At 33.4% G+C, this 14,567-nt stretch overlaps 2 protein-coding genes across 2 annotated transcripts in view; one reads left to right on the top strand and one right to left on the bottom strand.

The window, feature by feature from the left end:
* Positions 1 to 121: 121 nt before the first annotated feature.
* LOC132549137 (zinc finger C2HC domain-containing protein 1C-like) lies at positions 122 to 10,158 on the top strand. Its single transcript, XM_060213058.1, has 5 exons — positions 122 to 182; positions 7,802 to 8,163; positions 8,239 to 8,871; positions 9,073 to 9,687; positions 9,913 to 10,158. Exons 1-5 carry the CDS (start codon positions 122 to 124, stop codon positions 10,156 to 10,158), a joined length of 1,917 nt encoding a protein of 638 aa, XP_060069041.1.
* A 3,307-nt stretch (positions 10,159 to 13,465) lies between these two features.
* LOC132549136 (uncharacterized) overlaps positions 13,466 to 14,567 on the bottom strand; it is a 31,152-nt gene continuing 30,050 nt past the window's right edge. The window contains exons 41-42 of the mRNA XM_060213057.1: positions 14,348 to 14,512; positions 13,466 to 13,520 (exon numbers count right to left, since the gene is read on the bottom strand). Coding sequence (XP_060069040.1) covers positions 13,466 to 13,520; positions 14,348 to 14,512 — 220 coding nt within the window. The remainder of the gene's footprint in view (positions 13,521 to 14,347; positions 14,513 to 14,567) is intronic.

The following is a 14,567-nucleotide window of genomic DNA, read 5'->3' as shown; positions in this document are numbered from 1 at the left end:
GTAGACACAAAGCAATAAAAACTTTATCTGGAGACAGAACCACACCATTGTTGTTTCAAGTAGTAAGTAGATGGGCCCTTTGTCTTTTGTCTAGTTTACCAAAGGTATGCAGGGAATTAAAATGGAGAAGGATGAGCTTCGATCAAAAAAGTCAATCACAACAGGCTGGATGCTGGTTATTTGTAATACCAAATAAAATAAATTTCAAGAATCCACCTCCTGCTTGTTGAGACTGATTCTTCTTGATTAAAACAATAAAAATGTATATTTTGCAAGAACAGAACACCTGTACTACAAATGTCTATTTAGTAATTCAAGTGTATTAAAACCATTATGACTGTACAGTGTTGCACAAAATCAAAAACATACCCCATTATCTAACTTATTATAACCAATTATACCTGATTTTCCCATATACTGGCGGTTTAGAAGTATAATATCAATACACATGAAGTATAAAGTATAGTGCCCTGACTTTCTCTTATGGAGCGCCCCATCATATTATATTCATTTATTTATTTAATTAAGACAAACAGGTGCAAGTTGACTCATGTGGAATACACCAGCAATACCAGCTTGAACATACTTGATGTATTTAACAGGAGTATCGGTGGAAATGATGAATGCTCCCAAAAACAAATTGGAGGTTTTTCCTGTTTGTGAATTTTGTATTTTGTCATAATTATTATACAGATCTGTAAAAATGTGTTCAAATGGAGAGTCTGGAAGTAGAATGATTAATATTTGAGTATATGTTACATATAGGTATTCATGTCTGACACAATTTATCACGTATGCTTGAGCTATAAAAGTAAGGCTATATTTTACTTTACAGTTTGATATTTACATATCTTCTATAAGCACCAACAGTTATTATCAGCAGTGTGTATGTTTATGAATATTGTGATGTTGTAAAAGGTGTAGAAGATAATCAAGAATTCAAAGATCATGATAACTCATAATAAATTGTGAGATGTATCAGCATCAATCCAAAATACAATTGCATGTATGCTCTAGGGTCAAAATTTTAACAGACAATAACTATAATTAAGAAGTTGATGGCCCTGACTTTGGTACTTTGCATATAATCCTTGTATGGTCAATGTTTACACCAAGTTTCATAATCCTGGTTCGAATGCAAGCAAAATTATACTCTGGACACATTTTAATGAAGGGCAGTAACTCTGTAATGAATGGATTGTAGGCCCCAACTTTACTACATTGCACCTCGTCTCATTATGATGTATACGCCAAGTTTCATTATCCTTGTTTCCGATGTGCTCACTTAAAATAAACTGCGTAAGACGTCTGTATCTAGTAGCACTCATTGTCGTCAGACTTTTAAAACTCAATTCAATATAATAATATTTACTTTGTACCATGTTATTGAAAGTGCACGAGTCTATTTTCACTTTGTCACTTGTAACTAGTGACCTAGCCTAGTTATAATAAGCGCATGCGGTGTTAAAAAGCTATATCAGAAGTTGATGAATGAATAAAATGGTAAACAATTAAATTAGTCTTACCAAAAACATCAATACATGTCATTGATAATACATGTTTTTGACAGTCAGCATATTTATCAGTTTGATAGTCCGCGCGAGATATTAGTTCAACTTCCGGTTACTTTCGGTTACTAAGCCGTTTCACTCATTTATAAGATAAACACCACACCGAACAATAATTTACGTATTCCATTACAAAGTTCTTCCAATAAGTGTAAATCTAAAACTCATATCATCAAATATGTGAATGATTTGCATCCGTATACATTTATATGCAATTTAATGACGAACTACTTTGTTATGAAGTGTATGTATCCTGGTCGTCAAGAGTCGATAAACAATATGGCGACGACCATTGGGGCATTACATTGTTTTGATACACACGATACCGGTATTAGTAACAGACAGACGAACATCAGATAGAAAGGATCTTCCGATTATTAAGGTTAGTTAAGATATTCATTTTCCGCTGCAAGCTTATATGTTATTTTAACCAATTATGATATGGAAATTAAAGTTCGATAAGAGATCATACAAATCAATCATTAAGTGAAAGTGTTTTTTTAACACATCCCCTGGCCTATTCATGATGCTGGTTAGATATTCTGATATACACCAAAAAGGAAAAGAAAAGACACTTAGGCTACAATCACAGATTATTTGTCTGTATTTGTAAACTTTTGAAGTTACGTATTTTTTCCTAATTGATTTACATGTATTGTCAAGAAATGCTTAGAATGTCGTCGAAATATTTGTATGTCACGATATTTTTTAATATGACTCATGTAGTTTAGAGTAAAACGTATCAGGAACATATAGCCTATTCAATACCAGAGAAACTTACATGTACATTTTTATGTACATTTTATATGAATTGCCTTAATTTTTATGATTTTGAAAAATCTCTTCTTTTCTAGACAAGGACTTACATGTACATTTTTATGTACATTTTATATGAACTTGACATGAATTTTTATGCAAACATGAATTTAAAGTTACATATTTTTTCTAATTGATTTACATGTATTGTCCAGAAATGCTTAGAATAACGTCAAAATATTTGTTTGTCACAATATTTTTTAATATGACTCATGTAGTTAAGATTAAAACGTATTAGGAACATTAAGCCTGTTTAATACCAGAGAATCCCAAAAATGCCTTACCACATGTCTTTACCAAATTGTCCTTATTGTCTCTGATTTTGGAGAGAAAAAAACTCTTCCTTTCCAGGCAAGGATTTACATATACATTTCTATGTACATTTTACATAAATTTTACATGAATTTTTATACATACATGAATAAATGTGTTCCTTTGTAGTAATAAAAAAATGCACATTGACTTACAGTTGTCCTACATTGTATCGTGTTAAGCTTGATATTTTTTTCTTTCATATTTAAATTATAACATTAAATGTAAAAAATATGATAGTGGTTGGAAAAATGACTTCAAGACTGCAGATATTTTATGGTTAAACTTAAAAATTGATGTCTTTTTCATCTGCAACAAATTTATTTCATGAATATCATGTGGCTCATACTTTTGTATCTTTTAGGACTTCACTGTATTATTGATTATTATTGATTCTATATGTTTTTATATTTGTGTTTTTCTTTCATTTTTTTTTTTTTCATTCATTTTCAAGTTTCTGGGGGCTACCGTGATACTTATGAACGAAACACTGAGTAGTATTCTTGAGAGGCCGCCAATATAACAGAGGTTATGATTTATTTCATTTAACTGAGCTAATGAAAAGTTATCTCTAGCCAAGTGGTATAATACAGCTAGTATTTTACCATGGTTACATCTGTTTGAGCTTATGCCATGGCCTGCATCCATTGTCTGCTGTTCATCCAATATCTGTGCAGAGTCCTTCTGCCATCAACTTAATTTTTCATTCAAGCAACTTTACCTTAATATGACGAAGAAATCAAAGTTCATGATATTGGACCTGTAGCATTCTTTGAAGAAGAACTAACAGATTTATTCAAATGGATTACTTTGGACCTATCTTCTTGTTCACAAGAATCAAATGTGTATGAATCTTCAAATGACTTCTGGTCAATGACGCAGAGGTCTAGGGTCATAATACTAAGCCTTTAGCTTGTTTTAAATGAAAGGATAACAAATTTGTTCAAGTTGATAACTTCAACCCACCTGTAAAGCTTTTAATAACTTCTTCTCAATAACAAAGAGGCTCAGACTCGGATGTTTTGTCTGTAATGTGTTGGGATGAATGGCTACAAAGATATTACAGATAAATGCCCTTGGTCACTTTACCTCAGAAGTCAAATGTGTAAAAATTCTTTAACCACCTTCCTCAAAACTGGCAAGGGGTTAAGGTGTTTAGTGGCATGTTGGGATGAAGGGCTACCAAATTTGTTCACACGATCTTGACTACCTTTCAAGGTCATATAGGTCCAATGTGTAAAAACCTTTAAATTAATTAATTCTTCTCAATAACCAAGATATGCAAGCTCAAGATATGTAATGGACATTTAACCTGCTGAAATGAATGGTACCAAGTTTGTTCAAGTTTTTTTTTTTTTTTTTTTTATAACTCATAATTTATTCATTTTTTTCAAAGGACATGCACACATAACAGTAATACATAATGTACAGAAAAAAGATCATTCATTCCAGTTTTCTAAACATGCATAGACATTTTATATTAATCAGCCACATTCATACTAGTTAGCTTATATATTCCTTGCTTACATAAGTTCACACCCCGATGATCATACATGTTTTAATGAAATTAAAGTGAAGTGAATATTCCATAATGTCATGCGTCATGTTATATGAAAGAAAAGAATAGAGACATACGCAGACAGTTACAAGTAGCAGACAGACAGGCAAGACATGACAAAACAAAACAAGACAAGACAGACAGACAGAGGGAGGGAGATATATTGACAAAACACAAGACAGATAACAAAGACATGTACAAAGACAAAACAAACACCCTGAAGTATAAAGAGAAATATCAAACATGTGTAAGAGTCATCAGTTAGGGTAAGGTAGAGACAGATAGACAGACCTTCCAGAAACAAAAGTAGAAACTAATTGAGATCAAAATTGACTACAGCATTACTTAATAAGAAAATCAAAATAAAAGTGAGTCCAACTGTCAGAGTTAGGTAGATAACAAATATATTTCTATTGTTATTAAAAAATTGGAATTTTTTTTCCATTTTCCCCATTCTTTGTTAAAATTATCAAGAAAAGTACCACCCTTTTTTATTGCTATATACTTTTGGACATTATGGTGGTCCTTGAAAGAGTTTATTAGTGAATGTATGTTTAATGTGGTATCAAAACATCTAGTTTTATAAATATAGTGTTTCATGATGATGTTAATTTCATTATCTATTCTACTAAATTTGTGTCTGAATGGCCAAAAACCAAATATTAAAGATTGTTTATTAATAGTGATAGGAATTTAAAAAGCATCTAAAAGTGTCTCAAGACTCTGTAGTAAGTTTTTAACTTTTAAGTTTGTTCAAGTTAATAACATTGTCACTTTTAAGTTAAATGGAGTCAAATGAGGTCCTGATCTTTGGCCTCTAGCATGCTACATAGTGACCCATTTTCAAGGGTCAAATGAAATATATTAAGCAACTTCTTAAAAAAATCAAATATCATAATGTTTTTGTAATTTTGGTAAGAGTAATGATATCTGGGCAGTGGCATGCTGGAATGAAATGCTGCAATGTTATCATCATTTTACTACACAATGTACATTGTCTTTTTAATATATATATATATATATTACATGTTTAGCTTATATACAGTATATCTGAAGTAAATCCACTGAATGAGAAATCAACAGTCACCTGAACCAGCCAATATATTAACTTCTGAAACATTTATGTATTTATAGTAGTACCTGAAACAATGTAGCACTGCAGAATCAATTTCCTATATAGTGTTGATGTTAGGTTCTGTATTATTTATGACCACTGGGATTCAATTTCTATCTACATATAAGATAGTAGTGGTTAGGTACTCTCCAATAGTCAAAACATCTTAATTATTCATTGTTGCCTGACGTAGGTAACAGAGATTTAGCTGGATGTGTACTGCAGATTGTGTATTATTATGGGGAATGCATTCGATTGTGGCGAAGCCATTACACGTATATGTCGCAAGATTAGGTTCCTTTTAAGAATGTCACTACAAAGAAATATACATGCTGACCCAGTTAAAAGGTAATGTATATATATTGCAAATCTTTAGATTGGTTTACTTATGAACCATTATATTTGCATTCAAAAATTTCATTGGTAAATAGGTTTGATACCACTGGCCTTAGATCTGTTATCCTACCTGATTTATCATATTCATTTCCTAGCTATCATACATTTTCTCTTCTGGGAATAATGTTGCTGCACCTTAAATACCACTTGGTATTTTTATGCTAAGCTGATGTGTTTGGAGAGAACATTACTGTATGTTTGATGCACTTGGTAGTTTGGGTTCCTCTAGCTCCATACAGTCAATATTGAATTACAAAGTTAACATGGAGTTGTCATGTTCTTTATTTTCATCTTATTTATTTGTTTAATCTTATAGTTTCAATTATATTTAACTCAGCAACTGATAACTAGTAAAATTGTGACATGATTGTTCTTTGGTAACAAATTCTTGAAAAAATTGAAAAAAATTAATGTTAATTAAGTTGCTGATGTTGAAGATCGATGGATCAGAGAAAGATTATTGAGATGCATGATCTGTCCAGAAGTTTCCAACTAAAAATTAATACTTATCTTAGAATATGATGCTTTATGAGACCAAACTTTATTATGTGATACTCTGTGAGACTAGTTTTTAGAATGTGATACCTTGCAAGATGATAGCTTAGAGTGTGCGAAATTAGATCTTATAATGTGACACTTGGCAAGATCATATCTTTGAATGTGATACTCTGTGAGACCAGATCTTAATATGCAAATTAATACAAATGTATATAAGATGTGTATCTTTTAAAGTTAAAAAGAAAGTGTGTATATTTTTGTTTTCTGTACATCTTACATTTTAATAAATTAAGAGAAAATCTCCAAGAACTATTGTGCAGTAAGATAGAAACAGGGTTTCTTTATTATTTCATCTCTTCTCAATGAGAGGTTTCTGTATACCACTAGCTATGACTATGTTTCTAACTCAAAAATAAAAGAGGAAAAAATAACTGTGTGTATTAGGAATTGGTTTTCGACAAATGGCTGATATGTAAACATTATAATGTATATGTTGTTTTAAAACGTAAAATTAAATTTGGGAAATGAAAAACACTCTTGTAATTTGATCCCTGCTGGGTGTCAAACACCTTTTGCTGGAACATTGTTGGCCTTTCAGCTGTACAGGAAATCAAATTTTCTGTAGAGTTCTTGCTTTAGGACTAAATTGTCGCTGCTCATTTTTTCATGTAACGATTGCAGTGCAACTGTCTTGTATCTGTTGATATTCTCAAGAAAAAAATCGACATGTGCTAATATTGTAATATTTCATGAATTTCATTATTTTCATGATCTCAAAATTGATTAGAATATGAATACTTATAATCATAGTGCAAAACACAGAATGTAACTAGATTTTCAAGATAAATGCTGAAATGACTGGATTAAATGGAAAAAAATTACATAATGTACATCTACATAAAAAAGTTAAAAAGTTAAATAAAATGCGATTAATTCTTAATTCTAACCTGTTTCTGTTAAGGCTATGTTTTTACTGAAATGTTAACAGTTTTCCCTCTATCATGAACAGAAAGTAATAACATTGCTTTCTTTTTATAATCGTTATAATTAAGATAGCGATTTGTTTGTTCAAACAAATAATTTTCAGTGGAAGTCAAAATTTAAATTATACCGTAATGGTGTAAGAAAATTGAAGGAAAAATCAATGGCCGTTGAATCCTTACATTGACGACATGAATGTTTTACCTTATGGCTCTAGATACGTTTTATAACAGGTCTAGTGGACATGCTATCTTATTGTGATAAAGTAAGAAAACAATTACATTTCCTATGTGTATATAGTCATATGCCAAATCTAACACAGGAAATGAAAGTAAAATATTACTCGTGGAAATACTTGTTCGAAATTTTCCTAAGCACATGATGACCGTGTGTATTACTTGATTTTAAACGTGTCATTTTCAATAGTGTTAATATTTGTTGTTGGAATATATTCATCGTATGCAATTGTCCTCAAACATTGATCTTTTAAAGCTTTATTTCTGATCCAGAACACAATAGCATTGATACTTTGTAATTATATGTTTTCCTATATTTCAGCATCCAACATCCAAATGAGTAGTAGTGCATTGGACCGCTCGCCTGTGTATGGAGGCTCGTCAAATTACCAAAAACTAGACTATTCCACCACAGCCAAAAGAATCAATATGGACGGTGGTCAGCCAAAGATGTCCCGCTTACAGCAGATGCAAGCACAGTATCAGCAAAGGATGTTGAAAGATAAAGAAGAAAAACTTGTCAACATGTACCAGGAAAACCAACAGCGTGCACTTAACCGTGTACAGTCCAAAGGAATGGCAAGGGAATTCTTTCGAGAGCGACGTGAAATGGAAGCTAGCGGTAACTGGAATCATATGCCATCCATGACCCAGCACTATCAACAAAAGAGGAAAGAAAACGGTGTACATATTAACAATAATTCCCCGACAAGTACACTAAGCAGGCACAATTCGTTTGGTTCTAACAACAGTCAAAAGCAGTATATGGGTTATCAGCGACAAAACTCTGGTGGTCAGCAGGGCTACAAGACCAGATATCAGAAAATGTCCAGCGCTGGTAGAGATAAATCCAACCCTCTTGCACCAATAGAGCGTACAAATTCACAAGAGAATGATTTTTTCCCAAGGAAACCACAAATTCATGGTCGACCACGAACAAAAGACTCTGAGAAAAGACCAGCACGTGAAGACCCAATGCCAAAAAGTGCACCTAATAACGAATTTACTCCTGACGATGAAAGTCCGCCACCAAATTTGTCCAACTTAAAAAATACACAGAAACGGAAAGTGAATGCATTTGGTTATGGAGGGCGTCCACCGAAAGCACCACCAACGACAAAGACTGCAAAACCATCTGACTTCCAGCAATTCCAGTTAGACAGAGATCAGGAGCGTGCCGATCGACTGAAGAGGCACCAGCACACACTCGAACGGGGAATAGGTGGAGAATACGAATATGAGGACGAAAAGGAAAATGAATCTGAGGCAAACACACAGCGGGAAACAGCATTGGATATCGAAAGGAAGCAGCAAGAAATCATGGAAAAAATCGCACGTCAACAGGCTGAGCTTGATAGAATTAGGAAACAGCGATCTGCACAAGAGGAAGAGGCAAGTCAAAGTTTTTTAAAAAAAATATTTATAGTGACTAATGTATGAAATATTGAAATGCTTTTAATGATAAGAAACATGGACTTGAAATTAATTGAGAAAATTTCATTGGTTTTTATTTGTACAACATGTAGTTCCATTCTTTTCTGATCTTATGTTATTTTGAGTTGAAAATTTGAAAAGGAATTTGACTTTTGACAGGAAAGAAAAGAAAGAGAACGACGTAAGAAAAAAGAAGAAGAAAGACGAAGAAAAATGAAAGAAGAGGATGAAAAACGGAGGAGAGAAGAAAAAGAGAGAAGGGAGATTGAAGAAGAATTGAAGAGGAAGACAGAACAGCAACGCAAGACAAACAATTCTCGCACAAGATACGAGAGTCAATATCAAGATAATGGGAGTGAAGGATATGCCTCTCATATGTCAAGTTTCAGAGCAGAACCAACCCCGCCACCGCAGCCAAAGCCTGCGCGCAAGGCTATCAACCGTCGACCTCCACAACCACAAAATCCTTTAGCAATGTCTTCTGAAAGCGTCCATGACAACAAACCGCTACCCTCTGCTCGAGGTGGAAATCTAAGTATTTTTGAGCAAGCTGCACGTATGGAAGGTGCCTTCGAAAATACTCATGTGAAACAAGTCAAGTGTTCAAACTGTGGTCGTAAATTCAATGCTGACAGAATTAACAAACACAGGGAATTCTGTGGTAACATCACAAAGAAACGTAAAGTTTTAGATGGCACCAAAATGAGGGTTCAAGGAACAGAAATGGAAAAATATATTGGAAAGAATGGCGCCCCCAAAAGACGTGCAGCTTCTGTAAGTTTATCATAGCTCTGTTTTATATCCGATTAGTTATCTGAATTTTTACATGTTTGATTTGGTTAACATTAGTAGAATATTATAAAATATTAAGTCCTGATTCAACCTATTATCAAGTACTACAATCTTAAAAGAGACTTTATTTTCATCAATATCCTTAAGGAGATTTACCGAAAAGAGTTTGTCTGAGTTAATATTACATATTTCTTATTTCAGGGAAAGAAAGGCAATTGGAGAAAGCAGCACGAGGAATTCGTTAATAACATTAGGTACGCCAGAAAGATAGCTCAAGTACAGAAGGAAGGAGGCAGTCTAAGTAACCTACCTCCCCCTCCTCCGGCAGAAAATGCTGATTATATACAGTGTCCTCATTGTAACCGCAGATACAATGAAACAGCAGCAGAACGACACATACCAAAGTGTAAGGACATTAAGGCAAAACCTGCCCCTCTGAAAAGAAGAAGATAATTTCTTTGATACCAAATATTATCTGTTGTAATGGTAGACACCAATGATAGATGTCTGGTAACAGCCTTCATCTGCTGTATATGTATATGAATGAAGTGTATTTGGTATAAAGAGTACAAGAATATGTCTTGTGAGACTGACTACCTGTTATGCAGTGAATGCACTCTCTAATTGAATGTCGGAGAAAGATGACATAAGACTTCCATAGTGTGCCGCTACTGATATGTAGCTAAATACATGTAAATACGCCATTGTATAATGCATTGATACCGACGAAATGTATACATATATTTACTAAATAAATCATTCTTTTATGATTGAAACCAATATTGATTGTGGTATGGCTGTAAGATGTTTATTCAGGATTGAATCTCAAGAAAGATTGACATGGTTTAGATTTTTAAAATTTTATTCACCAGAATATTAAGTTAAGCACTGTGATGTTTCAATGAGTCAAACAGGAATTTCACTACTGATATCGTGGCTCCATACTCTCTCTGACATTAATTATGTTCTCAACCAAATACATACTTAAGACATGTACTTTTGTGCATTACAGACTCATTCATTGGCTGTCATAAACCGTTTAAGTTGCTCATTAGTTGTTATATTGTTTATGCTAGTGTAATGCTTTCGTATGAAAGGTCTCGCTGCGTCATTATGGAAAACATTGATAATTTATGACAAAAACAGCATAAAAGCTTGGTAAGGATAGTAAGTATACTTATAACATGGAATGATAGAATGATATGACCTGATGAAGTCGGTGGCGTTTTTTGTTTCACCGTTTGCTTGGAACTGAAACTTAATTCTTTTGTTAATATTAAGTTATTTGATTGAAATCAATGATCTCAACTGCTGTTTTTACTCGTTTATTTTGGTCACAATTTTTGCTGCTGCTGATGTATGTTTGGAGACTTAAGTGTTGTAAATGTGCATTTTTTCCAAACTTCCTTTATTTTCTGTTGTTGAAAATTAACAATTGAGATTGTACATATTACTTGTTTCTATTTTTATGCAACTATATGATGTGGAAGTAACGTTTTTAAGTATGTAGTGCTACCAGATTTTCTCTTTGAAACCAGAATTTGAGTTTTTCCTTGAATATCCAATGTTTTGTCTTGATTTGAACGAGCTTGTCTGAGCAACATTAATTACTGAAAACGAATTCTCTAATGTGCAGCAAATCGTTTTAAACAGTTTGAAACCCTCTTTTCGGTGATCGTTGTCACAATGCAAAGCACCAAACCATCTTGACATCTCTGTTGATTACAACTACACAGGACCCAATATATTTTTCTTAATGTACCAAAACGCTCTGTTCAATTTTCCCAGTAATGTACCAAAACGCTCTGCTCAATCTTCCCAGTAATGTACCAAAACACTAGCTCTCCTCTCAAATGTACCTCTTAATCTTCCCAGTAATGTACCAAAACACTAGGCTCAACCCTCTCAGTAATGTACCAAAACACTAGGCTTAATCTTCTCAGCAATGTACCAAAACACTAGGCTTAATCTTCCCAGTAATGTACCAAAACACTAGGCTCAATCCTCTCAGTAATGTACCAAAACACTAGGCTTAATCCTCCCAGTAATGTACTAAAACACTAGGTTCAATCCTCTCAGTAATGTACCAAAACACTAGGCTCAATCCTCTCAGCAATGTACCAAAACACTAGGCTTAATCTTCCCAGTAATGTACCAAAACACTAGGTTCAATCTTCCCAGTAATGTACCAAAACGCTCTGCTCAATCTTCCCAGTAATGTACTAAAACACTAGGTTCAATCCTCTCAGTAATGTACTAAAACACTAGGTTCAATCCTCTCAGTAATGTACCAAAACACTAGGCTTAATCTTCTCAGCAATGTACCAAAACACTAGGCTTAATCTTCTCAGCAATGTACCAAAACGCTAGACTCAATCTTTTCTGTTAATGTACTAAACTACTAGGCTCAAATTGTCTGTTAATGTACCAAAACACAAGGATTTTCTGCAAATTAAACATCCTGATCTTCTTGTTTTTTCTTATATTTATTTGTTACCTACTTTATGCTTAATCAGATTATAATTTAATGATTAATTTCTGGAAATATTTCACGACTTCCATAAATTTTAGCAGTAAATATAACGTTTTTCAAATTGAAAGCATTTGCCATTTCGAGAGATAGAAAAGTAAAAAAGTAAGAAACTTGATCATTTAAAAGGGGATTCCGGGGAAATATGATTTTTGGGTATGAAAGTATAGTTAACTGCAAAACTACCAATTAATTTTAGTTATAATCACATTTTCATGTCATTATCATGTTAAACATCACCGTATGTATATTATCATCTACACGGTCAACCAATATGTGCATATTTCATTCTACACTTGACGCTGTGACCTAATTCATTTACAGGAAAATCAATTAAAGCTTGCCAACATTTACACTGGAATAAATATTGAGTTGACGAAATGGAGACAGGGGGTAAATTGATCACTGTATATGTATTGATTATGTAAGGAATAATTAAATGTTAAAATGGAACCTTGTCGTTTGATTTCTATATATGAAGATATCTTAGATTTAAGTATTGGATACCGAGTGTCATATATAAGATAATTTAATAACGACGTGACAAGTTGTACTTCCAAATTAGCAAAACAATGGCCAATTACACCATTTAATAGTATTAACCTTTGGGAGTCGTAATTGGGTGTCCATTACAGTATACTTGATGGCTAGTAAACTTAGGCTATGAGTCTTAGTTCCTTCAGTTCTATACCTTGACTATTCAGGAAATAATTATGATTTAAAAATTGATGAGGACAAGATAAGGACTAATATAAGTAGATTTTGATCTATAACGTTGTGAATATCGACAATTATTGTATAATCCTAGCATTGCAAATGTAGATGTGGCTCTTAGCACTGGCTAGGAACGTTTTATAAATGAAAAAAAACCCGTATGTATTGCACACACTCATAGATTTATTACTACAAAACTGTTTATAACTAGTCAATAATGTTTATCACATTAATCGATTTTTAATATGCACTTTTAAATGTGGCCATCTGTTGATAACACACGTAATGTGTATAATGGTAGGTTGTACATCAGATTTTTATTACTTCTTTATCTCCAGTTCACATATATGCATTTCTGCAAAGTATAATGGTGGCTTTCAGGGCTATTTTTTTTCATTGCATAATTATATATCTCGCACCAATTTCCGGTTTGCCCACCTCGTGTGGTTTGTCCTTATGTTTGATTTACAGTGTCGTTGATTACTATCAGGTCATTATTTTCTTCCACTTCTCTATTCATAAGACAGCTGATCCGTACTGGACTCTGTAGCACCTCGTCTCACCCGGTACACTGAAACAGAGATGTCCATTATTTCTTACAATTTCGATGTATAGGTAATGCACATTGCCAGTTGAGCACTAAGTAAAAATACTATGTAAATCTGGATTAGTTCGATACTTGTACATATGCGTCTCCTCATATCAGAAAATCGAAAACAATTGTCATAAACCTATACTCGCTAGCCGCGAAACCTTAGTTGTAAAGTAACTTTAGGCGAAGATCTGAGATGAGAGGTTTGACGCACCCTAGCCATGGCAGTTTGAGTTTCTCTTTGTAGACGTGGTTGTGTCTTTGGACAAGACACCCCAGTGACCCTGGAAGGCAAATGCGCCTCCCGAATGTTGTTCTGTGAGGTAGTCATCAGCTTCTACTAGGATACATTGCTTCAAAATAACCCTAACTGTTCAAGAGGCGATAAATCCAACACACCAATCAAGCAAACGAAAATTCCAGTCCTCAGATTCAATTTTTAAACGCTCGATATAGATATCATTGTAGATAAGTATACAATTTACAGGTATATATAATATAACATATCAAGAAGCAAGAAGTTAATACATATAGATCGGATGATTACCAGAACCATTAAGTTAGTTGTAAATTTTGTATGTAAGCAATCATGTTCTCATTAACCCTTCTGATATACCAATGTTGATTACGATTATTCTAACCGATTTGTTTCATTGACCAGGAGAGTGTTTGTTGTGACCTACACTCCATATCTTGACAATCAATTATGATAATACAGTTTATTAATATATTTATTATACATATAATATGATTCATTAGTGTAATTGCCTTTGATTTCTAATAAGACCGAGGATAATCATTCTTACGTGGGGAGTGAGAGACGGAAACAGAAACGCTCGATAGCGAGTTGCTTGTTAGACGCCAGTAGAGCTACATCAGCCACACAACTACCATATTCAGTCACCGTTCTCTTCTCTTCCTGGAAAATATATATGCTGTCCCTAGGTTCGCCCAGTAACTCCACGTGTGGACTTAAGAATGTGAAATATAACAAAAATTCATGAAACTGTTACTATTATTTGAAAC

Source organism: Ylistrum balloti, unplaced genomic scaffold, assembly GCF_031769215.1.
Source record: "Ylistrum balloti isolate Yb309-2 unplaced genomic scaffold, AGI_CSIRO_Ybal_v1 Utg370042, whole genome shotgun sequence".
Taxonomy (NCBI): domain Eukaryota; kingdom Metazoa; phylum Mollusca; class Bivalvia; order Pectinida; family Pectinidae; genus Ylistrum; species Ylistrum balloti.
This window is presented reverse-complemented; position numbering and strand designations above follow the sequence as displayed.

Coding starts and splice junctions, on each gene's coding strand:
- LOC132549137 (XM_060213058.1), top strand. CDS start 122: ATGGAGAAGGATGAGCTTCGATCAAAAAAGTCAATCACAACAGGCTGG. Junction 183..7,801: donor AGGCTGGATGCTGGTTATTT/GTAATACCAAAT, acceptor CCTATATTTCAG/CATCCAACATCCAAATGAGT. Junction 9,688..9,912: donor CCAAAAGACGTGCAGCTTCT/GTAAGTTTATCA, acceptor TTTCAGGGAAAG/AAAGGCAATTGGAGAAAGCA.